The 26753-nt window shown below is 37.5% G+C and overlaps 1 protein-coding gene across 1 annotated transcript in view; it reads left to right on the top strand.

The window, feature by feature from the left end:
• The window catches only part of DOCK3 (dedicator of cytokinesis 3), a 716589-nt gene that overhangs the window by 128668 nt on the left and 561168 nt on the right, over window positions 1-26753 (top strand). Inside the window, exon 3 of the mRNA XM_006873644.1 lies at window positions 19300-19340. Within this exon, the coding sequence (XP_006873706.1) occupies window positions 19300-19340 (41 nt within the window). The remainder of the gene's footprint in view (window positions 1-19299; window positions 19341-26753) is intronic.

The following is a 26753-nucleotide window of genomic DNA, read 5'->3' as shown; positions in this document are numbered from 1 at the left end:
GAAAAAATCCATCTTTGTGCCCATTCCAAAGAGAGGTCGTGACCAGTGGGATGTGGAAATCATGGAACAATATAATTAATAACACATATAACTAAAATTTTGCTGAAGATAATTTTTAAACACCTGCAATAATACATCGACAGGGAACTGCCAGAAACTCAAGCCAGATTCAAAGGAGAAGTAGAGCTATCATTGCTGATGTAAGAAGAATTTTGGCTGAAAACAGAGAATCCAGAAAGATGATTGTGCCATCGAGTTGGTCCTGACCCATAGCAGCCCTGCATAGGGTTTCCAAGGAGCAGCTGGTGAGCTTGAACTGCCGACCTTGAGTTTCAGACTGACTTTGCTGTCCAGCTCATTAACCCACAATGCCACATCAGGACTCCAGAAAGATGTTTACTTGTGCTTTTTTGACTATGCATAGGCATTCCGCTGTGTGGATCATGACAAGGTATGGACAGTATCTCAAAGAATGGATATTACAGATATTTGATTGTGCTCATGAGGAACCTGTACATAGACCAAAAAACAGTTGTTCAAAAAGGATAAGGGGATATTGAATGGTTTAAAATTAAAAAACGGTACGTGCCAGGGTTGTATTCTTTCACCATACTTATTATACAGTCTGTATGCTGAGCAGATAATCAGAAAAGCTGGATTATATGAAGATTGGAGGAAGACTTATTAACAACCTGCAATATACAGGTGATACAATCTTGCTTACTGAAAGTGAGGAATACTTAATATACTTAACTATTGAAGATGATAGACCACAGATTTAAGTATGGATTGCACCTCAATGTTACAAAACCCCAAAATCTTCACAACTAAAATAATAATAATATAATAATAAATGGAGAAAAAAAATTGCAGTTTTTTTTAAGACTTCACTTTACTTGGTTCCACATTAACAGTCATGGAAGCAGCCAATCAAGAAGTCAAATGACACTGTGCATTAGGTGAATCTGCTGCACAAGACCTCTTTGAAGTATTTAAGAGCAAAGGTCACTTTGAGGACAAAGGTGTGCCTGACTCAAACCATGTTATTTTTAATAGCCTTAACATAGCCTCATATGCATGTTAAGGTTCGAAAGTGAATAAGGAAGATCACAGAAAAATTGATGCATTTGAATTAAGATGTTGGAGAAGAATATTAAAAGTACAATGGACTGCCAGAAGAATAAACATCTGTATTAGAAGAAGTGCCTCCAGAGTGCTCCTCAGAAGCCAGGATGGCAAGACTTTGTCTCTCATACTTCGGATATAGTATAAGGAAGGACCAGTCCCTGAAGAAGGGCATCATGCTCAATAAAGTGGAGTGTCAGAGAAAAAGAAGACCTCCTCCCAACCAGGTGGATTGTAACAGTGCATTAGCATTGGGCTCAGGATGGTAACGATTGTAAGGATGGCGCAGGACCAGGCAGTGTTTCATTCTGTTGTATGTAGGGTCTCTGTTGAGTCAGAGCAGATTCGATGGCATCAAAGTTTTAATTTCTCTTAGTTATGTATCAGGCGTGGGATTGTTTGTTTATACAGTAACTCTATGTTTAACCAGACTGTTTTTCAAAGTGGCTGTAACTTTTTAATTTCCACTAGCAGTTAATGAGAGTTCCAATTAGTCCATATTCCTGGCCAACACTAGTTCTGTCTTTTATTATACTCATCGTGGTATTGTTATGTGCTGTCTAGTCGGTTATGACAAATAGTGACTCTGTATAGGGTTTCCAAGGAGCTGCTGGTGGGTTTGAACTGCTGACATTGTGCTTAGCAGTCAAATGCTTATCCCATACCGGGACTCCATATCCATCCTGTTGCTGTTAAGTGCAGTCTAGTCTATTCTGAGTCACTGCAATCCTGTATAGGGTTTCCAAGGAGCAACTGACGGGTTTGAACGTTGACCTTGTGGTTTGTAGTCCAGTGCTGATCCTACAGCGCCACCCTATCTTAGTTGGGGTGGGGCTGGGGGGAAGGAACCTTCATGGTGCAGTGGGTTAAGCATTGGACTTCTTGACCACAAGGTCAGAAGTTTAAATTTATTAGCCACTCCATAGGAAAAAGGTGAGGCTGTCTGTTCTTGTAAAGATCTAGGTGTGATCTTAGAAACATTCAGGAATATGAGGAATAGTTCTACTCTTTCCAAAAGGTTCCTTGTGAATTGGAATTGACTGCATAGCAGTGAGTTTTTTGTTGTTATTGTTAATAAGTGTATTCCATTGTGGGGCTTTTTTTTTTTTAAGTTTTTGTGTGAATTATGTGATAGTTTACATAGGGGAACATCAGCTTTACATTCATCCTGTTGTATTTTGTTTCATTGCAATGATGACAATCCCCTCCATGCATCATCAAACAACCAAACGGTATACCCTGCAAGCCTTCCCCCCGGCCGTCAGCACACAAACCCTCTCCCTCCATGAGTCCAGAGTCCCCAGCTGCTCCATCTCTCCACGTCATTGTCTCTGCCTCCATTTCTGGCATCACTGCTTCTCTGGGTAAGGTCCCGCACTCTGCTCTTCTCACTTGATGGTCCTAAGGACCTCCGCTCCTGAACTGCAAAATCAATCACTCCTCTCCATTTGTTACAAAACATCTACCTTTACATTTCTGACTCTCACTGTCAGTCCTGATAGCAATCATTCCCTATTGTACCACAAGAATTTTATCTCCATCTTCTTTCATCAGCCAGGTCCCTACAAATTGGAAACCACTGAGTGGAGATTCTGCATTCCTCTGTCCCCTCTGGAACTAGGCTCCCTCTTGAAAGCTTGTAAGCGAGTCACTTCTTGCCTTTGCAGCCCCCCCTCCCCCCACCCCCCCATTTTGGGTAACCAATGTCTAAGTTGTCCATCCCTGTCAACCTTGTGTACCAAGGGGGTGGAAATGATCCTGGCTGTAAAGATTTGCTCCTCCTTTTGAGCTACTACATCCATAAGTATAGGTCAAGTTCATCAAATTGTAGTGGATTACTCTTTTTTTCCTCTTCTTTCTTCCTCTAGTCGAGTTCTGATCATCCAGCCATTGAAGCCAGGTCAAGGGGGTACTGTCTGCAAGTATGGGTGTTCTTGTGCATCTCCCCTCACTTCATATCATCTGGATGCTTCACTCTCCGCTCTAGTCCTCTGTGGCCCTGTCACTACCTCTGGGCCCAGGAGTCCCCGGGTCTTGCCATACCTGGCCAACCAGGTCTCAACCCGGGTTCACAGGAGTCCATCGAACGTGGTCAGACTTAGCTCACAGCTTCATTGCTGTTTATCCCCACTTCCCCTTATATATGGTGACCAACGTGATCACCAGCTAGACCACATGGCTGCTCATGTATTCCCTCCACTGTGGTTTTAATGGTCATTTCTTGATGGCTCTGGTACCTTAGTGGTTATGAGTTGGATTGCTGACTTCAGGTCAGCAATTCGAAACTAGTAGCCATTCCATAGGAGAAAGATGAGGCTTTCTGTTCCCATAAAAATTTACAGCTTCAGAAACCCTATACAAGTTCACTGAGTTGGAAACCCATGGCACACACCCTTCACCACCACCACCAAGATGGATAAGCATCTTTTCATGTATTTATTGGTTATTTGTATATTTTTTAAGGGAGTCTTGATAGAATAATGCCTAACATACTCATTATTGTTGTTAAGTACCCTCAAGTTTGTTCTGACCCATAGCAACTCTGTATAGGGTTTCCGGAGAGCAGCTGGTGAGCTTGAACTGCTGACCTCGCGGTTCAAACCGACTTTGCAGTCCAGCGCCATACTGGTTCTCTTAGTACTCAGCACTAACCAGAAGGTTAACTGTTTGAAACCACCAGCTGTTCCACAGGAGAAAGTTGTGGCAGTCTGCTTTCATAAGGATTTATGGTAATCCTTGGAAGCTTTATGAGGCAGAGCTGTTCTGTACTATAGTGTCTCTGTGAGTTGGAACTGATTCCATGATAGTGAGTTTTGGTTTTGTGTATGTTTTGAGGGAACTGTGTATTCAAATCCTTTTCCCATTTTTTTTTTTCCTTTTTATGTATTCTAGATACAAGACCTTTATCAAATATATGAATTGCATTTTTTTTTCATTTTTCAATTATCTCTTCACTTTCTTGATAATGTTGTTTGATGAAATCTAGTTTATGTATATATTTTTTCTTTTGTTTCTGTTGATGTGTTATCTAAGAATCTACTGTCAAATATAAGGTTATAAACATTGACTTCTATGTTTTTTTCTAAGAGCTTTATGGTTTTAGCTTTTATATATTTAGGTCATTGATCCATTTTGACTTAGTTTTCTATATTTTGTTAGGCGTCAACTTTAATTTAGTTCCATTTACATATGGTTGTTCCAGCACTTTTTATTGATGAGACTATTCTTTTCACCACTAAATAGCTTGGCTCCTTTGTCAAATATCAATTGCTTATAGATATATGGTCTTATTTCTGGACTCTCGAATCTATTCTTTAGTGTATATGATTTTCTTATGCTGGTACTCCACAGCTTTGATTAGCATGGCTTTGTAAGTTTTGAAACCAGAAGTGTTTATCTTCCAAGATTATTTTGGATATTTGGAGTTCTTTGTAATTTAATTTGTGTGAAATGGACCATTGAAATTTTTAAAGTGATTGCACTGAATGTATAACTCACTTTGTGGAGTATTGCCATCTTAGTAATCTTAAACTCTCTGAATTCATGAATGTGATATGTCTTGTCATTTATTCAGATCTTCTGCTTCAGTAAGCAGTGTTTTATAGTTTGATATGTATAAGTGTTTTATCTCCTTTTGTTGAATTTATTCCAAATTACTTTATTCTTTTGGATGTTATTGTAAATGGAACCAATTTAGAAAATTTCCTTTGATTGTTCTTTGCCTATGTATAAAAAGCACAACTGATTTTTATGTGTATTTTGCCTTTGTTGAATTTATTAACTCTATACATTTTTTGTTTTTTTATATTTTCTATGTATAGGATTATGCCATTTTCAAACAGAGACAATTTTGCCTGTTTTTTCCAATCTGGGTGCTTTTTATTTCTTTTTGCCTAATTGCTATTATTTGAATTTTCACTTTAATGTTGAATAGTAGTGGTAAAAGTCCTTCATATTTCTATGTGAAAATTAGTCCTAGTTTTCATATCATGGGAGTGTGCTGGACTTTGTCAAATGAATTTTGTCAATTGAGATGATCATGCACCTGCTACCTTGCTTTAATGTGATGTATTACATTGATTTTATTATTTTCAACCACTGTTGCATTGCTGGGATAAATCTCATTTTGTCATGGTATATTATCCATTTAATATGCTGCTAGATTTGGTTTGCTAGTATTTTGTTGAGGGTTTTTTATATTTGTGTTCATAAAAGATACTGTTATTTTCCCCCTGGTAATGTCTTGTTCTATTTTTGTTATTAGGTTAATGATGTCATTATTTATGATTTATGATGTGTTCCCTACTCCATTTTCTGGAAGAGTTTGAGAGGATTAACATTAATTCTTGTTAGACTACTTTTTAAATTCACCAATGAAATCTTCTGGTCCTGGACTATTCTTTATTAGGAGGTTTTTGTTTTGTTTTAAAGATTTTGTTGTGCATTGAGTGATAATTTACATGGGAGAACGTCAGTTTTGCACTCATCCTATCATATTTCGTATCACTGCAATGATTACAATCTCTTCATGCATCACCATTCAACAGTATTTGCTTCTATTCCCTGTTTGTTTTTCTTTATGTACACAAAAACAATCAGAAATAGTGATTTAAACAACCCAAGTGCGCATTTTGCAAGCCTGCCTCATGTATTTTCATTGTCATTTATCTCAACATATTTTATATTTCCCTTGTGATTTTTTTCCATTCACCTATTGGTTGTATAAGAGTGTGTTGTTCAATTTTCATGTATTTGTAGATTTTTCTTTTTAGTTTTCCTTCTGTTACTGATTTCTAGTTTTATTCCATTATGGTCAGAGAAGATACCTTATATAATTTCTGTCTTTGGAAATTAGTTGTAAATTGTTTTTTACCTAATATATGCTATTACCTAGAGAATATTCTATGTGCACTTGAGAAGAATATCAATTCTGTTGTTTTTATGTCAGTCGTGTCTAGTTAGTTTTTTGAGTTAAGTACTATACTTTCTTGTTGATTGTGTCCATTATTGGGAGTGAGGTGTTCTGTGAATTTTCTATTACTCTCACATCTGCTTACATTTATTTCTTATATTTTGTGGTTCTGTGATTTGATGCATGTTTGATTATAATGGCTTATTACTTATTGTTCTTGATGGATTGACCTTTTATCAATATATAATGTGCTTCTATGCCTCTTGCTACAGCTTATTTATTTACATTTTATAACTATAAATATACAGTTTATAGTAGTATAGTCCCCACAATGCTCTTTTGCATGAAATATCTTTTTCTTTTATTTCACTTCCAACTATTTGTGTCTTTGTATCTAAAGTGATTCCCTTGTATCTAGCATATAGTTAAACCATGTGTATGTGTTTTTTGTTTTAAAGCTTGTCTGCAATTCTCTGCCATTGGATTAGACATTTGAATCCATTTATATTTAAAGTAAGGAGTGATTTAATTTTGGAATTTTGCTGCTTGTTTTCTATATGTATTATACCTTTTTTGTTACTCATTTACTTACTTTGTTTTAATCTTTTCTGCCTCTTAGCTTTTTGTTTTTTGGTCAAATACTGCCCTTTTGATCTCATATAGTTAATTTTTTGATAAGTAAGTTTCTCATTTGTTTGACTGAAAGGTGATCCCTGAGGATGCATTCAGTACCAGGTTTAAAGGGTAGTTGTCTAAAGGCCATTGTCTCAGGGATTCTATCAGTCTGTATTAGATTCCAGTATGTTGATTCTTTTTTTGAAAAATTTCTATGCTTTTCTCCCACTTTTTCCATGACCTTCTGTTGTAATCCTAATCAGAGTGGTCAGTTGTGGTAGCTGGGAACCATGTGGTTCTGCTGATGTTTAGATAGGAAAAACTTTGGTTTACCACCATTTGTCCTTTGGATTAATTGTTTCCTTGAGTACTTGATTTTATTCACTCTATTTTGCTCTGGACAAGAAGAGAACAATTGTTGCAGTATACATGGTCACTCACAAGCTTTTTTAAAATTTTATTTTAAGCTTTTTTTGTGCATTAAGTGAAAGTTTGCAGATAAGATTATCAGTTTTACATTCAGCATATCATGTACTTTATTTCATCTCAATCATAGACATCCCTCTATATAACAGTTGTTCTGGTTCCTCACTGGGATTACTCATGTACAAATATCCTCTTTCAAACTCGTATTTGTGGGATATGTAAATATATATATGTTATTATTAAGTGTCATCCTTGAATCAGTTCTGACTCACAGTGATCCTGTATAGGGTTTCCGAGGAGAAGCTGGTGAGTTTGAGCTGCTGACCCTGTGGTTCAAATCGACCTTGCAGTCCAGTGCATTAATCCACAGCGCCACACGAGGACTCATACACACACACATATATGCACACACACACAAGTATATATATCCCACTCTTCCTCCCATGTTCATTCAACCTGTGTCTCTGTCCATGTATTTACACATAGAACGCTGTTGTTACAAGGTTGTGTATATATCACTATTTACCTCTATCCCCTTTAGTCCTTGAATATCTTCCTGTGTCTTCACCTATCTTCATCTTTCTGCAAACCTTCTTGTATCATTTACTTCTTAATGCCTTCTTTTGTATTTGGTTGATATTTTGTAGTATATAATTTTGATTACTCATTTTCTTTTGTGTATATTTTTGAGATACTTTCTTGATGACAGTCTAGTGTAAATTGATACCATTTTAGGTTTAATGGCATGAACATTCTCTGCTCATACACAACTCTGTACCTCCCCTTTCTGATATTTTTTCACAAATTTTATCTTTGTATCATGTATGACCATTAAGATAGATTTATAATTACGGCATTTTGCATTTATCTTTTAAGTCATGTTGTTGTTAAATGCTGTTGAGTTGGTTCTGACTCATAGCAACCCTGTATAGGATTTCCAAGGAGCAGCTGGTGAGTTTGAACTACAGGTTTTGTGATTCAGGCAGACCTTGTGGTCTTTATCCTATAGTGCTTATCCTATAGTGACATGCCAGGACTCCTTTAAGTCATGTAGGAAATTAAAAGATTGTTAAAACCCTAAAATACAGCAATGTTGTTGTTGTTGTTGTTGTTGTTGCTAAGTGCTATTGAGTCAGTTCCGAGTCACAGCAACCCTGTTTAGGGTTTCTGAGGAGCAACTGTCTAGTTGGAACTGCTGACCTTGTAGCTCAAGTGGAACTTGTGATCCAGTGCTTTATTCCACAGTGCCACACTAGCAGTGAACATGGGTGTATACATATCTACTTGTGTTGTGGCTCTTATTTGTTGTGAATATATAGTAAGTTGAGGGATTGCTTGGTTACATGGTACTTCTGTTTTATATGGTTTCCCACAGTGATTGCACCATTTTACAGTCCTACTAGCAGTGTAGGAGGGTCCCAATCTTTCCACACCCTTGCCAGCATTTGTAGTTTCCTGTTTTGTTGAACTTTGCTGTTAATGCTGGGGTGAGATGATATCTCGTTGTTTTGAGCTTAATCTTTTCAAAGTCATTTGAACTGCAAGGTTGGTGGTTCAAGCTCACCAGTTACTCCTCGGAAACCCTATGCAGGGTTGCTATGGTTTGGAACCAATTAGAAGGCATTTAACAACAACAACAATGGAGTCCTAGGAGTCCTGCTGTGGCACTGTGGGTTAATGCACTGAACTGCAAGGTCAGTTTGAACCACAAGGTTGGTGGTTCAAACCCACCAGATGCTCCTTGGAAACCCTATGCAGGGTCACTGTGGTCAGAACCAACTCTGTGACACTTACCAACAACAACAACTAAAATGGAGTACTTGTGTGGTGGTGTAGATTAATGTGCAAAGTCAATTTGAACCCAAGGTTGGCACGGTTCAAGCTTGCCACCTGCTCCTCAGAAACTCTGTACCAGGGTCACTTTGAGTTGGAACTGAGTCGACAGCACTTAACAGTAACAAAAGATGATACAACCTTGCTTGCTGAAAGCAAAGAGGACTAAAAATGCTTATTAGATCCAAGACCACAATAATTGGTATGTTACATCTCAATGTAAAGAAAACAAAAATGTTCACCACTGGACCAATAAATGACATCATGATAAATGGAGAAAAGATTGAAGTTGTCAAAACTCCATTTTGCTTGGATACACCATCAATACCCATGGAAACAGCAGCTAAGAAATCAAAATATGTATTGCATTAAGCAGATGTGGTACACAAAACTTGTTTAAAGTGTTCAGGAGCAAAGATGTCAGTCTTGGAGTGGCAATGTGGGTTAATGTGCTGAACTGCAAGGTTAGTTAGTTTGAACCAGAAGGTTGGCGAGTCAAACCCAGCAGACGCTCCTTGGAAACATTTTGAGGACCAAGCCATGGAATTTTCAATGACCTCATATGAATGTGAAAGTTGAACAATGAATAAGGAAGACTGTAGAAAATTTTATGCATTTGAGTTATGGTATTGGAGAAGAATATAAAATACACTATGGATTTCCAGAATAACACAAAAATCAGTTTTGGAAGAAGTACAACCAGAATGATTCTTAGAACTAGCTAAGATGGCTAGACTTCAGACTTCCAATTAGGAGGAACAGAAAATGGGAACACTGAGTGGTTTAAAATTAAGAAAGGTGTGCAACAGGGATGTATTCTCACACCATACTTATTCAACCTGTATCCTGAGCAAGTAATACGAGAAACTGGGTTCTATGAAGAAAAACATGGCATGAGGATTGGAGGAACACTCACTAACAACCTGCAATATGCAGATGATACAACCTTACTTGCTGAAAGTGAAGAGGACTTAAAGTATGTACTGATGAAGATCAAAGAGCACAGCCTTTGGTATGGAATGCATCTCAATGTAAAGAAAACAAAAATCCTCACCACTGGGCCAATAAACAACATTCTTATCAATGGAGAAAAGATTGAAGTTGTCAAGGACTTCATTTTTCTTAGATCAACTATCAACACTCATGGAAGCAGCAGTTAAGAAAACAAACGACGTAACATTAGGCAAATCTGCTGCACAAGACCTTTTTAAAGTGCTGAAGAACAAAGATGTCAGCTTGAGGACTAAGGTGCGCCTGACCCAAGCTACGGTATTTTCAATAACCTCATATGCATGCAAAAGCTGGACAGTGAATAAGGAAGACTGTAGAAGAATTGATGCTTTTGAGTTATGTTGTTGGATGAGAATATCGACAGTGCCATGGGCTGACAAAAGAACCAATAGATCTGTGTTGGATGACGTGCAGCTAGAGTGCTCCTTGGAGGCCAGGATGGCCAAACTTTGTCTCTCATACTTCGGACATATTGTCAGGAGGGACTAATCGCTGGAGAAGGATATTATGTTTGATTAGGTGGAGGGTCAGAGAAAAAGAGTAAGATCCCCTGAGAGATGGATTGGCCAAGTGGCAGCATCAGTGGGCTCAAGTGTGGCAACAATAGTGAGGATGGCCCAGGATCGAGCAGTGTTTTATTCTGTTGTGCTTAAGGTCGTTATGAGTCAGTACCAACTCTAGGCACATAACAATAACAACAACAACAACTTCCTAGAGAAGGACATCTTGCTTGGTCAAAGAAAAAGAGGGAGAAAACCAATGAAATGCGTTGGCACAGTGGCAGTAGCAGCTGCCTCAAGAGTAACAATGATTGTGTAGTTGGCGCAAGACCAGGCAGTGTTTTTGTTCTTGTTCATAAGGTCCTTACAAGTCGGAACCAACTGTACAGGACCTAACAACACAACAATGGTTAATGATCGTGAACATTTCTCCATGTTTGTTGGCTCCCTGAATGTCTTATTTGGTAAAGTGTATATTCTTGTCCTATGCCCATTTTGTATTGGATTATTTGTATTTTTCTTGTAGAGGTGTTGTAGCTTTCTATAAATTTTAGAGATGAATTCCCTTTCTTATATGTCACTGCAAATTATTCCACCTCCCCCAGTCTTTGGGTTGTCTTTTTACTCTTTAAAAAAAAAAAAAAAAGATTTGATTAAATCTTTTGATGAACAGTGTCTTAATTTATGAGATCCCAGTCATCACTTTTGTCTTTTACCATTTGTGTGTTTTTATTTATGCTTAACATTGTATTTATACGTTTGGTCATTTTTAAAAACTAAATGTGTATGCTTTATCCTGTCTCGTTTTTGAAGTGTTTGTTCCTTTAGCTGTGCTCATCTAGTGTTTTGATGGAGCTTACTTTGAATGCAAGGGAGAATGAAAGAGCAAAAAAGAAAGAACAAAAAAATGAAACTTTTCCTTATCTTTGAATATTGCCTCTGTGCTGGGGAACTCCTTTAAGAAGCCTAGTAGTAGTAGTTAAGTGCCGTGTCATTAGTTCTGACTAATAGGGACCCTGTATAGGGCTTTCAAGGAGCGTCTGGTGGGTTTGAACTGCCGACATTGAGCATAGCAATCCATTGCTTATCCTACAGTGTCATACTAGGAGTCCTCAAGAAATTTAGGCCTGTCATTTATAGTTTTGACTTCCCTTTACTTCTGCTTGCACTGAGCCTTGAGATTCACGAGAGAGGAAAGTTTTTAGGGTCTTCTCAGAAATTTTTTATGCATGTTGTCTGGTCTGGGCACACGTTTAGCTTTCTAAATTTCATAGTATTCATGGGTGCTTTGAATGACTTAATAACTCAAGGAAGCACACTCTCCTCAGCTGTTTCTTTCAGGCTTTTGGCACGCTGTTTTTAATTGTAATTATTTTTTTACTTCAAGTAGCAGCAGCTCGTTTATTGCCTTATAATGCTTATGAGGAGTATCCACATCCTCCACTCCCTCCAAATGAATTCTGAGTTATGTAAAGCAAAGGCAGGCATCTGTGCCACTCCTTAGGTAGTCTAAGAGAAGCTAGAACACATGAGCCCAATTCTTTGAGAATACAAGTGTACTTTCTTTGTAACACGGGTCTCACACTGAGAATATGGGCTGTTTTCTTAAAGGTTTCCACCAATCTAAGGACAGGAGGTTAGGGCAAAGACAAGTAAAAACATTCCAAGGCTTACCTCACTTTAAAAAATTCTGTTTTCCCTGCAGTGTTCATTTGATTTATATTGACAGTTATCCAGTGTTCTGATAAAGTTCATGTTTCTGGAGAAGGACAGGCCAGTGGGGCTACCTATTCTGTCTTTTACTGTTGTATCAAAGAGAGTTTGAATGTAGAAAATAGTTATCAGGGTGTTGGGGCAGAGTTCAGGCTGAGTGGAGGAGGAGTTAAAGGAAACAGCATTACATAGTCATCACAAAGCTGATGATACCAACAGACTGGAGACTGTAAAGCTTAACTCACCCTTGACTGCTACTGATCAGGAATCACATCATCTTTTGTTGGTGCAGATTATGTTGTTTGTGCCTGCAGTCAGTTGCTGCTACTAGTCACTTGCAGGAGCCAGCAGTAGAATGACTTCCCCTTTACTCATGCTTTCTCACCTCTGTGTCTGAAATTCACCGGACAAGATTTCTAGGAACTGGTTTTGGCTTCCGATGATAGAAAGACAGTGTGGAAGAACAAGAATAAGTAAGTTTCTATATGCAATACGTGGAATGAAAGATCATACTGTTTGAAAGGCATTCTAATCTGCCTCTCACACCCTGAATTTGTATTCCTTTTGTATTTATTGCTATGGTGTTAGTGTTCTTAGGTCAGTTTATGGTTAGTTTTCCTAAATGATTCAAAAAAAAGTTTTGTGCTTATTATTATCTTTTTTTAAAATTTTTTTTAAGGTTTTTATTGTGGATTGAGTGAAAGTTTACAGGGCAGATCATCACTTTTACATTCAACAAATCATATACCTGGTTTCATTACACTGATTATAATCCCCTCCATGTACCATCAGTTAACAGTATTTCTGTCCACTTTAGCTTTTTGAAAAAACAAAACAAAACATTCAGGCATATATAATAATTTACATTTCCAAAGGGCACATTCTGCAAGTCAGCCTCCTGCCACCAGCTCTTAGTCCTTCTCGTCCCATGAATCTAGATCCCTCAGCTGCTACTCCACTCCATGATCCCATCTCTGCCTCTATCTCGGGCATCGCTGCTTCTCTGGATAAGGTCCTGCATTCTGCTTGTGCTCTTCTCCCTTGATGGTGCCCTGTTTCTGGACTGTAAGATTAATCACTCCCCTGTTTTTGTTACAAAACTTCTATCTTTACAATTGTGACAGTTGCAATTAGTCATGATGACAATGATTCACTATTGAATCATACGAATCTTATCCCCATATCTTTTCACCAGACGCAGCTAGACAAGATTTAACTATTCAGTGGGGACCCTTTCTTTCCACCCATACTCTTAAATTAACTCCCTCTTAAACCTTGTAAGCCTGTAACTTCGTGCCTTTATTGCCCCCTAATTTTAGGTAGACAATGTCTAAGTTGCTTGTCCCTGTCTACCCTGTGTACAGAGGGGATAGCATTAATACTTGATGTGAAGACTCCTTCCCTCTCTGTTGGTATTTAGAGTTATTACCTCCATGAGTTTGGTCAGGTTCATCAAATTGTAGCAATTTACCCTCGTTTCCTTTTTCCAAATCTATGTATCTATGTATCTATCTATCTGTCTATCTATCTATCTATCCGTATCTATAGATATCTATCTGTCTATCTGTCTACAGATATCTATAGATACGTGTAGACAGATAGATAGACAGATATCTATAGATATGGATAGATAGATGATAGATAGGTAGATAGATAGATAGATAGATAGATAGATAGATAGATAGATAGATACATAGATAGATATTGTTGATCTTCCTCTAGTCGAGTTCTGATTATCAAGCCATCGACGCTCGGTCAAATAGGTATTGTCTGCAAGTTTGGATGTTCTTGTGCATCTCCCCTCACTTCATATCAACTGGATGCTTCACTCTCAGCTCTAGCCCTCTGTGGCTATGTCTTGTCCATGGGCTCAAGTGTCCTTAGGTCTCACCACACTTTGGACCAACCAGACCTTCCTCTTCTCTCTCTCATCTCCATGTCAATGGGAGTCAGTGGACTGTGGTTGAACTCAGCCCATTTCTTCATTGCTGCCATCCCCCCTCTTCCACTCACCAGTAGACCATTGTGGTCGCCAGCAAGCTTTCATGCCTGTTCATGTGTTCCTCTTGAGTTTCAGTCTTAGAGGGGAGTTTGTCCTGAAGCAACTTGATTGCTTGCCTTGATGGCTTCCTGACAAACAGCTTGCTTATTCTTGTAGCCAGTCATGCTGACATTTTTGTTTTGTTTTTTTCCTGATGATCTTTCTTTGAAGGTGTATCTTCTGTTGCTCTAGTTGTTCCAGGCTGGTCTGCTTGTCTTTGCTAGTGGGAATGTCTCATCTCATAAGTTTCTGGATGGGACTCAGGATTCACCTAAGGTCCAATACTCTGCAAAAGCTTTACAAGAGGCCTATTTCACTGGGCAATTTTTAGAACCCCTTTTAGGTATTCCAATCAGTTATAGACTGAAGACGGGCTTATAAGGTTTTTGTAATCATGTTTCCCAACATTCCTTTCTATCCCACTTAAGTGTCTAATTTACAATAGTAGGCAAGGGAAACCAATATTCATAAGTCAGTCAAGCAGTTTAGTATTATTCCCCCTCTTCAAGCTATGCGTAGATCCCTGTATCACAGAGCCCTGTTGTTCCAAGGTTGCACATGCATCACTGTTTACCTCTGTCCCACTTAGGCCATGAAAAACTGACTCATTGTTCCCCTATCTATCTTGTTCTTCTGCCTCCTCCCCCTTCTTGTATTGCCCTACCCAAAACCCAAACGAAATCACCCACCCTAACCCCACTGTTATGGTTATTTTATATTCCATTAACTCTTCCCTCCATTTAAGACAGTCTATTTTATCCTGTAATCTACCTGACCTTCCCACCACCTGGATCTGTGTTCCTTTGTGTTTACATTCTTTTACATTGTAATTGTTTTGTTTATAGACAGACCTCCCAGATCCTCTGTTCTTACAATTTTATTCTATTCTTGATTCTTCATTTGTCAGTTGAGTTCAGGGTGATGCTGCCATGTACATCATTCTCTGGTTGTTGTCTGTTCTTGTTGGTTCTCAGTCCACAGAACTTCCTTTAGGATGTGTTTCATAGCAGGGTTGGCTTTGGCAAAATTCCTTAGCTTCTGTTTATTCTGGAATGTTTTGTTTATACCATTGTATTTGATTGGCAGCTTTGCTGGGTAGAGGATTCTTGGTTGGCATTTTTTTTTCTTTCAGAGTTTTATATATGTCTCCCTATTGCCTTCTTGCCTGCATGCTTTCTGTTGAGAAATCCAAGCTTAATCTGAGTTGCTTGCCTTTGTGTGTTACACTTTTCTTTTCCTTAGCTGCTTCCAGGGTCTGTCCTTATCTTTGAATTTGGAGAGCTTGATTATTATATGTCTTAGTGATTTTTTTTTTTCTTTTAGGGTCTATCCTTCCTGGGGTTTGTTGAATTTCTTAAATGCTTATCTTTTCACTTTTCAGGATATTAGGAAAAATTTCTCCCAGTAGCTCTTCAAGTATCTCCTTTGTGGACTTGTGTGATTTTTCCTGTTCTGGAATGCCAGTAATTCTTAAGCTATTCTTCTCCATGTTGTCCAACATGAATATTAGGCCTTCTGATTTTTAAAATCCTTTTTGGTGTTTGCTCTTCTATCTTAGTAGTGTTGGGAGACTTATCTTATTGCTCACTAATTCTAGTTTCTTTCTCTTCAGTTCTACTCCTTTGCCCTTTCAGTGTATTGTCCAATTCTGATATTCTATAATTAATCATTTGGACTTCTTTCTGTAGGTTTTGAATTGTTTCCAGTGCTATATCTATCTTACTTGATATTTCCTGTAGCGCTTTCCTCACTTCTTCCTTATTTTCTCAACTCCGTTGTATAGTGTTTTGATACTTTTTGAAAAAATGTTTTATTGTGAGTCATGTGATAATTTACATAGAAGAACATTAGCTTTACATTCATCCTATTCTGTATCGTTTCATTGCCATCGTTACAATTCCCTCCATGCATCATCAACCATCCAAAGGGTATACCCTGCAAGCCTGCTCCCCGATTGTCAGCACACTGCCCTCTCCCTCTCTGGGTCTAGAGTTCCCAGCTACTCCATCTCTCCATGTTATGGTTTCTGCCTCCATCTCTGGCATCACTGTTTCTCTGGGTAGGCTCCTGCAATCTGCTCTGGCCTCTTGATGGTCCCAGGGAACTCCGCTCCTGGACAATCACTCCCCTCCTTTTGCTGCAAAACATCTACCTTTACATTTCCAATCCTCACAGTTAGTCCTGATAACAATTATTCACTGTTGTACCACAAGAGACCTAGCCGCATCTCCTTTCATCAGCCCCACCCAGACAGATTGGATACTATTCAGTGGAAATTCTACCTTCCTCCATGCCTTTTGGATCTAGGTTCCCTCTTGAAAGCTTGTAAGGCAGTCGCTTCTTGCCTTTGTAGCCCCCTCACTTTGGGTAGCCAATGTCCAAGTTGCCCATCCCTGTCTACTCTGTGTATGGAGGGGGTGGGAATGATCCTTGCTGTAAAGATTTGATCCCTTTTTTGAGCTACTGCATCCATAGGTTTAGGTCAAGTTCATCAAATTGTATCAGGTTAGTCTTTTTTTTCCTCATTTCTTCTTCTGGTTGAGCTCTGATCATCCAGTCATTGAAGCCAGGTCAAGTGGGTATTATTTTCAAGTGTGGGTGTTCTTATGCATATGCCCTCTCTTCTTATCAGCTGGACGCTTCACTTCCCACTTTATAGCATGCAGTTTTGACAAATGCATAGTAATGTAATCATTATCATAATCAAGACAAAGGACAATTTCATTAAAACCTTTTTTACTTCCCCCACACTGATAATTCCTCTATGCCAGTTTTTTTTTGTTAAACTCTTTCCTGCCTACAGTCTTTGATAACCACCAACCTGTTTTCTGAACTTTTTAATTTTACCTTTTTCATAACATAAATAGAATCAATCAATTGCCTTTTGAGTCTGGGTTCTTTGACTAAGTATAATAGGTACAACAATTGTGAGAATGATGCACGGACTGGCAGTGTTTTGTTCTGTTGTATACCTGTGGCATCTAGCAACAACAGTGTATAGGAAGTTTTATATATTGGTCTTATGTCTTGCAATATTATTATGCTCATTTGTTCTAGTATATTCCTGGGAATTTTTTTGCCTACACAATTACTGTCCTCTCAGAATGGAGACAATTTTATATCTTTCTTTGGTTTGCCAAAAACATTGCTATAAAATCATTTGTTGTTGTTATTGTTAAGTCAGTTCAGATTTATAATGACCCTGCATAGGGTTTCCTAGGAGCGGCTTGTGAGCTTGAACTGCTGACTTTGCTGTTCAAACTGAATTTACAGTCCAGTGTATTAACCCACAGCCACCTCACCAGGATTCCATAAAATTATAGAAACCTGTATTAAATAAATACATGAAAATGTAATGCTATTGTTACATTTACGTCTATACACTTCTGAAGATAGTGTTTTCATGCACTAACCCTTTCCCCAAAGAATTCTACACTTTTTGATTTATACCACATCAAAACAGCAGTTTTGGCATCCTTGAGTGTTTCAAATCTCGTTTCCTTTGAAATGTACTTTGACTTCTGGGAACAAAAAGATATCCAAAGGGTAAAAATCAGGGTTAGTGGTGGATAGTATAAGCTTTCCCATGGAAGTTCTTATTGGATAGCCCTTACTCCCTGGAAGAATGAGCAGGTACATTGTCATTATTAAAAAAAATTTCTCGGTGCAACTCACTTTGCCTTTTTCTCAACAATGTAGTTTTCAATTTTCTTAAAACATTTTCCTAATAAAAAGGGTCCCGTCAATCTTTACTAGCAAGCTGTTTAGTACAACTTAGTGAACCACAAGCACCGTTTTTGCATAGCCCCACATAATCATTTGTGCTTTGGTGTGGTGTGTAGGATAAGCACTGGACTGCTAACCTCAAGGTCAGCTGTTCAAACCTACCACTCATTCCTTGAAAACTCTACATAGGGTTACTATGAGTCTAAACGAACTTGACAGCACTTAACAAATTTAAAAAAACCCAACCATTTTGTGGGGTTTAGCAAGACGTGGCTAGAAAGGTCATCTTAAAGTGATCTTCACACCACAATAATAGTAACTTCTGTATTGATATGTATGACTTCTGAAAGGGAAAACAGGCATACCTTTTTAAACTGTACCTCACAGATATTGTGGGGTTTTTTGTTTTGTTTTTTAAATAAATTGAAGGTTTGTAGCAACCCGTGCCAACCCTGTGCATTAACAGTGCCATTTTCCCAGCAGTATGTATTTACTTTGTATCCCTTTGTCACATTTTGATAATTCTCAAAATATTTCAAACTTTTTTATAATGCTATTGCACATCTAGATGGAACTGTTACATGCAATGGGAAAAAAATTAGTGTGATTTGCTTTACTGTGATTTTCACTTCATTGTAGAGGTCTGGAAACGAACCTTCAACATCTCTAAGGTAATGTTTGTAAATGAAGTGGGCGATTTGCCTTGGCAATTATATCAACTTTATGTAGGTAGTATATTAGAGCAAATGGGAGACTTAATGAGACCAGGAAAATCTGTGTTCTTTTCCCTTCCTGCCACCATAAACAATCATGTGATTATAGTATTTCTCTGTACCTTAACAAATATTTCTGGGAATTTTTTTGACGTTGAATTACTTGTTCTCTGGAGTCTTTTCTTACTTTTTATATCTTAGTTAAGCAGACTTATTCCTTGTGATGAAAATTGGGAATCTTGTATTCATTTTAAGACTGTTCCTATGAAAGTAAACTATCAGAACAGCTCTTGCTGTTGTTGTGTGCCATCAAGTTTGTTCTTACTCACAGTCACCCTGTTTAGGGTTTTAAGAGTAACTGGTGGGTGTGAATTGCTGACCTTGTGATTAACTGACCAGTGCTTATCCTACAGCACCACTTGAAGGCACAGAACAACTCTCATTGTTGTTAAGTGCCCTTGAATTAGTTCCATCTCACAGCAAACTTGTATAGGGTTTCTAATGTAGTTAGCAGTCCAGAGCTTATCCTATAGGGCCACACCAGGATTGTAGTACCTAATAAAGTTACATTGGTGTTTTCAGGAAAGTCTCACATTCATCTGTCTTTTCTAAAAATACTCAGATTATATCTTATAGTAAATGGCAACTATGTGATTTTAATATTATTTGTATGCTTTGTTTTAGGTTGGTACAGAGGTGTGTCAACAAAGAAGCCAAATGTAAAGGTAATGAACCATTTATTGTTACCTTTTCTAATGTAGGGGAGGAGTTAGGGAATACACTTGTTTGATACAAAAGCAATTCTTGTTTTGTTGGGGGTTGGGTAGGAATAAGGAGTGAGTGTTTGGTTTAGAACTATGGCTAGCTCTAGCCTAGGTCTAGGATTTCATTTATTGTGAAGGTTATGGTTAGGACTAGGGTTAGTGTTAAGAGCAAGGGTTGGACTAGAGCTAGAAGTAAGGCTTGGTTTAGTTTTTAGAGTTATAGTTGTTGTTGTTGCTAAGTGCCATTGAGTTGGTTCTTACTAATAGCTACTTTGTAGGGTTTCCAAGGAGTAGCTGCCAAACTTGCAGATAGCAGTCCAGTGCTTATCCTATAGTATCATACCAGGACTTCTGGTTATAGTTAGGCTTTTATCTATTTATCTGTCTGTCTGTCTGTCTGTCTGTCTATCTATTTGATCTAATCTATGTTATCATATCTATCTTATCAATCCATCCATCCATCTCTCTCTCTGTATCCCCTGAAATCTGTTTGATTTGCTCTTAATTTGGAAGTTCTATGTCTTAGGCAGGGTTTTCTAGAGAAGCAAAACCAGTTAAACATATATATGGATATATATAAAGAGAAGTTTATTGTTTTACAATTGTAGAGTGCCAGGTCCCCAAAAGGAGAGAGAGCGAGTCCTTCCCCATGTCCATTATATTGGGAGCAGGCCACACCACCAAGGAAGCATCCCTTCAATTGATTCGTTGCTCACTCATCATAGAGCTAACCATGCTTATATTAGGTTTTTCCACCATGGGAAGAAGAACATCCCAACTGCTAAACCTCTAGAAAGGTTGGCCTAGTCTAATTGACACAGAACTCTAATCATTGCATTCTGTAACTACATTATTTTTTCTTTCTACTTTACGGGCATTTTTGATAGTTGTTGAAATAGTATTGCTGGTTCTCTATTTATAGTCTTATAGATCTGTTTTACTTTGCATAATTCTAAATCTGCGTTGAACATAGCAAGATCAGTCATGAAGTACAATGCTGTCTGTGATAGGATAATATCCATATGCCTACAAAGAACACCAGTAACACCAATGTTATTCAAATTTTTGCAACAACCACTAAAGCCAATGATGATGAAATTGAAGAATTCTTCCAACTTTGTCAATCTGAAATTGAGCAAATATGCAGTTAAGATGTACTGATAATTACTGCAATTGGAATACAAAAGTTGAGAACAAAGAGCAAGAAACATGTAGTTGGAAAATATAGCCTTAGTGATAGAAATTATGCTGGAGATCCCATGATGGAATTTTGCAAGACCAATGACTTCTTCGTTGCAAAACACTTTTTAAAACAAAATAAAAGACGAATATACACATGGACCTCACCAGATAGAATACAGAGAAATCAAATTGACTACATCTGTGGAAAGATAGGTGGAAAAGCTCCATATCATCAGCCATAACAAGGCCAGGGGGCAGACTGTGGAACAGACCATCAGCTGCTCAGATGCAAATTCAGGCTGAAGCTGAAGAAAATTAAAACAAGTCCATGCAAGCCAAACTCTGACCTTGAATATATCCCACCTGAATTTAGAAATCATCTGAAGAACAGATTTGATGCATTAGACACTAAAACCCAAAGACCAAAAGAGTTACGGGATGACATCAAGAAACATCATGCTGGAAGAAAGCATTAAGAAGACAAGAAAAAAGGAAAAGACCAAAATGGTTGTCAGAAGAAACTCTGAAACTTGCTCTCCAGCATAAGATGCTAATGTAAATGGAAGAAATGAGGAGGTAAGAGAGCTGAACAAAAAATTTCAAAGTTCAGCTTGAGAAGACAGTCAAATATTATAATGAAATGTGCAAACACCTAGAGTTAGAAAACCAAAGGGGGAGAACACTCTCAGCATTTCTCAAGTTGAGGTAACTGAAGAAAAAAATTAAAAACTCAATTTATGATATTGACGGATTCTATGGGCAAAATATTGAATGATACAGAGAGCATCAAAAGAAGATGGAAGGAATATAAAGTTGCTGTCCCCAAAAGAATTGATCCATGTTCAGCCATTTGAAGAGATAGCATATGATCAAGAGCCAGTGGTCCTGAAGGAAGAAGTCCAAGGTGCATTGAAATCATTAGTAAAGAACAAGGCATTGGGATTAGATGGAATACAAGGTACAGGCTTTTAACAAATTGTTGGTGCACTGGAGGTATTCCCTTATCTATGTCAAGAAATTTGGAACTGGTCAGCTGACTGGAAGAGATACGTATTTGTACCCATTCCAGAGAGGTGACGCAATGGAATGTGGAAGTCTTCAGACAATATCATTGATATCCCATAATAGTAAAGTTTTACTAAAAATAATCCAAAAATGATTGTAACCATACATTGACAGAGAACTTCGAGAGGTTCAAGCCAGAATCAGAAGAGGATGTTGAATAGGGATATCATTGCTGCCATCAGATGGATCTTGGCTGAAAGCAGAGAATATCAGAAAAATGTTTACCTGTGCTTTATTGACTGTGCAGAGGCTTTCAGTTGTGTGGGTTATGATAAGTTATGGACAACATTGCAAAGTATGAGTATTCCTGAACAATTAATTGTGCTCATGAGGAATCTGTACATGGACCATGAGGCAGTTGTTCGAACAGAGCAGGGAAACACCGAATGGTTTAAAATTAGGAAAGCTATGCACCAGGGTTGTATTCTTTTACCATATTTATTCAGCCTGTATGCTGAGCAAATAATCTGAGATGCTAGAGTATCTGAAGAAAAACATGACATCAGGATTGGAGGAGGACTCATTAACAACCTACAATATGCAGATTATACAACTTTGCTTGCTGAAAGCAAAGAAGAGGTCAAATACTTACTGATGAAGATCAAAGACCACAGCCTTTTGTATGGGTCGCATCTCAATGTAAAGAAAGCAAAAATCCTCACCACAGGACCAATAAACAACATCTAGATAAATGGAGAAAAGACGAAAGTTGTTAAAGACTTCATTTTTCATGGATCAACCATTAACACTAGTGGAAGCAGCAGTCAAGATATCAAATGATGTATTGCATTAGGCAAATCTGCTGCATAGGACCTCTTTAAAGTGTTCAAGAGCAAAGGTGTCATTTAGAGGCCTAAGATACACTTGATCCAAGCCATGTTATTTTCAATAACCTCATATGCATACGAAAGTAGAACAGTTACTAAGGAAGACCGTAGTATTGATGCATTTGAGTTATGCTGTTGGCAGAGAATATTGAAAGTACCTTACAGCCAGAGTGCTCCTTGGAAACCAGGATGACCAGGCTTCGTTACTCATACTTTGAACATATTTTCAGGAGGGACCAGTCTCTAGAGAAGGATATCATGTTTGGTAAAGTGGAGGGTCGGAGAAAATGAGGTAGACCCCCAGTGTGATGGATTGGCAAAGTGATTGCAGCAATAGGCTCAGATGTAGTAACGATTGTGAGGTTGGCCCAGGATCAGGCAGTGTTTTGTTCTGTTGTGCATAGGGTTGCTAAGAGTTGGTACTGCCTTGATGCACCTAACAACAACATATCTGCGTTGAGTCTAGGTGATAATGTCATATATGTTAGTCTTAGGTTGTTGTCTGCTGTTGTTGGTTCTCTGTCTGAAGAACTCTCTTTGGTGTTTTTTTGTAAGTTTGATCTTGTGTTTACAAATTCTTTTAATTTCCATTTGTCTGAAAATGACCTAATTTTTCCATCATCCTTGATGGACAGTTGTGCTAGATATATGTTTTTTGTTTCTTTCAAAATTTTATATTTGTCATTCTGTTATCTTCTTGCTTGCATTGTTTCTTTTGAGATATCAGTGTTGAATCTTAGTAGTTCTCCTTTGCAGGTAACTTTTTGTTTTTCCTGAGCTGCTCTCAGTATTCTTTCCTTGTCTTTGATTTTGAAAAGTTTGATTATGTCTTTTTGTTTTTCTTTTTGGATCTCTCCTGTTTGAGGTTTGTGCAACTTATTGATTGGCTAGCATCTCATCTTTCATTATGTTAGGGAAGTTTTCTTCCAACAACTCTTTGACAGTATTCTCTATGGGTGTATTGGTCTCTTTCTGTTTTGGAATTCCAATCACACGTAAGTTATTCGTTTCAATCGTGTCCCACCTTAATCTTAAACTTTCCTTATATATGTTTTTCTTTTTTTAAAAAAAATATAGTCCTCTAGCAGATGAATATTGTGAGTTTTGTTCAAGCTGAGAAATTCACATTTCCATTGACTCATTTCTGTTTCTTTGCCTATTTCTGAAGTTTTAGCATTATTCTTTGTGCTCTCTAATTGTTTTTGTATTGTTCCCATTTTTTTCAATGATGTTGTTAGTTTCCTGAAATTTTCCATAGTTTGTCTATGCTTTCCTTGATTTCATATGTAACTTTTTCTGTCTTTCTCACTTTCCACTGAAGTTGCCTAATTAGTTGTGTTTTTTTTTTTTTTTTAATTCCTTTTTAGGTACTTCTGATACCATTTCTGGTGCTATATTTTATGATTGTATGTTGGTGAGTTGTTTGAGGCAATCTGTCTAGTTTCTTTATGTAAGCTGAAATTGTTTTCTCTGAGACAGTTTAGTGTCATATTAACAATTATATGATGGTTGTGTATCGGCATATTCTCAGGCGCTCACCACCTGTCCCCTGGTAGATGTGGTAGAGCACAACCACCTCTTAATCTTTAAATGTTTTAAAATGGCACATTCGTTATTTTCTGTTGTTCTGTATCAGGTTCTTTCTTCTCTGATTTAGTGATATTAAAATGGTTTTTCTAAAAGCAAATATTGTCATAGCTTCAAAACTTACGTTGAAAATACCTAATTAGGACGTGTAGTATGTTTTCCTTAAAATAGTTTGATAAAAATAAATTGATTTATTCATACCCTTAGTATTGTGGAACAATGTGATTTTTTTTTTAGGTCAGTTTATATCAATAATGCAAAACGGAAAAAAAATTAAATAATGTTTAAGTATATACTTCACTGTGAATACAGCATTGTTATATTAATTCAAGAAAATAGGTGCCCTTTAATGATTTTTTTAAGACTAGCAAAGAAAAAAAAGTCGGAAGGAACCAAGTCAGGATCTTAAGGTGGATGCCTAGTGATTTCCCATTGAAATTCACACAGAATGGCTCTTGATTAGTGAGAGGAATGAACAGGAACATTGTTGGCAAGAAGAACTCACTGGTGAAGCTTTACTGAGCATTTTTCTGCTAAAGCTTTGGCTAACTTTCTGAAAACAATCTCATAATAAATAGATGCTGTTCTTTGACCCTCTAGAAAATCAACATATAAAAAAATACCTTGAGATACAAAAAAAGCTGTTGCTATGACTTTTGCTCTTGAGCAGTCTGCTTTTTCTTTCATTGGACAGCTTCCACCTCTTGGTGTAGTCATTCCTTTGATTGTACTTTGTCTTCAGGATTCATACTGGTAAAGCCATGTTACAATTTTTCAAAGAAATATTTTAGGGTCTTGATCCCGCTCGTTTAAATTTTTCTTTGAAAACTCTCCTCTTCTTTGCAGCTGATCTGGGCACAATAGTTTGGGCACCCATGGGACAGAAGTTTTGCTCAACTTAAATTTTTCAGTCAGAATTGTGTAAGATAACCAATTGAGTTGTTGGCTAATGTTTCTGCTTTTAATGATCTGTCCTCTTTGCTTAGGGCATGAACAAGATTCATTTTTTCCTCACAAATTGATGGGATGGTTTGTGGCTGTGGGCATCATATTTTTAAAATGAGTCCTAGTGTGGCGATGCAGGTAATGCACTAGATTGCAAGGTCAATTTGAATCACAAGGTTGGAGGTTCAAACTCACCAGCTACTCTTTGGAAATCGTTTATAGGGTCACTGTGAGTTGGAACCAACTCAATGGCACTTAACAACAACAGCAACAACAATTTGTAAACTGTTGATTTTAGGGGTACATTGTCACCATAAACTTTTCATAAAACATCACTGATTTCACCATTCTTCCTCCCAAGCTTCACTGTAAATCTGATGTTGGTTCTTGGTTCAATTTTAGCAGAATTCATGTTGCTCTGATAGGGACTCTTTCCAAACTGGTATCTTATTCTAATCAGCATTTCAAACTTGATCCTTTTGAGACATGTTATAACATGTTAGTATGGGTTATTTAGGTGTAAAAAAAAAAAAAGAAATCCATGCATAATTTTTTTCATAATATACATTTTCCATTAACTTTTTGAAGACCTCTTGTATCTACACACACACATGCTTTGTATGTATTAGAGTATAGAACATTTTACATGGCAAGAACGGAGTTAAAGTGAAATGAAATTTCAGGAAATGTTTAAGGAATGGCAAATTTACGTAACCAGTAGGGTAGAGCAGTAGACGTATGGCAAGAAAGAAAGACAAGTTGATAAAACTTAGCAATCTGTTCAAGTAGTTGTGAGGAATCGCTGAGTTTATATGAAGCATGTATTTAACACTGTGCATAGCTTATGAGTACAAAATTAAGAGTCCTGGTGGTGTGGTGCTGGAGAATAAACACTGTACTGCTAACCACAAGGTTGATGGTTCAAACCCACCAGCTGCTCCTTAAAAGCCATATACAGGGTTGCTATGAATCAGAATTGAGTAGATAAGAGTTAACGACATTACTGTTGCAACTTTCACTACAACAGCATAGAGCTGAAAATGAGATTCTAAAAGCCTACCAAATCTAGGAGGACATAGAAAAAGAAGTTAATAAAAAGTCTGAGAAATGGATGCGCTAGCTGACTAGGGAGAAGAAAGTTAAAAAGATAGGGAAACTGATGGTTTCAAATATTATAGAGTAGTCTAGCATAATGAGTACTGAATAGAGGCCAGTGTGTATTTAATAAGAAGATCATTTATAAGTTTTAAGAAAATTCCATTTAGTAGGATAATCATGAGAGAACACCAGAGTTCAGTGAGTTGATGTGTGGTTGAGAAGGTCGGCAGTTATTACAGAAGATTGTGGGTGAAAGAAAGTAAGGAGATACAGATTCTAGGGAATATAAGGTAAAAGTGGCAGTTTTGGGGCTGGAGGACTGATGAACATTTTTTATTTCATTTATGTAAAGTTCTGGAAAATGCCAATAATTTACAATTCTTAAAGCAGTTTGGTGATCGCCTGTCAATAGTGATGAAGGGAGGGATGAATAGGGGTGAAGTGATGTGAGAACAGTTTTGGGGATGATAGAAATGTTCATTATTTTAATCATGTCCATGGTTTTAGTGGTGTCTACATATGTGGGATGACATCAAGAACATCATACGTGAAGAGAGCAAAAAGTCATTAGGAAAACAAGAAAGAAGGAAAAGGTCAAAATGGATGTCAGAAGAGACTCTGAAACTTGCTCTCCAGTGTAGAGATGCTAAAGCAAATGGAAGAATTGAAG

Source organism: Chrysochloris asiatica, unplaced genomic scaffold, assembly GCF_000296735.1.
Source record: "Chrysochloris asiatica unplaced genomic scaffold, ChrAsi1.0 scaffold00246, whole genome shotgun sequence".
In the NCBI taxonomy this organism is placed as follows: domain Eukaryota; kingdom Metazoa; phylum Chordata; class Mammalia; order Afrosoricida; family Chrysochloridae; genus Chrysochloris; species Chrysochloris asiatica.
This window is presented reverse-complemented; position numbering and strand designations above follow the sequence as displayed.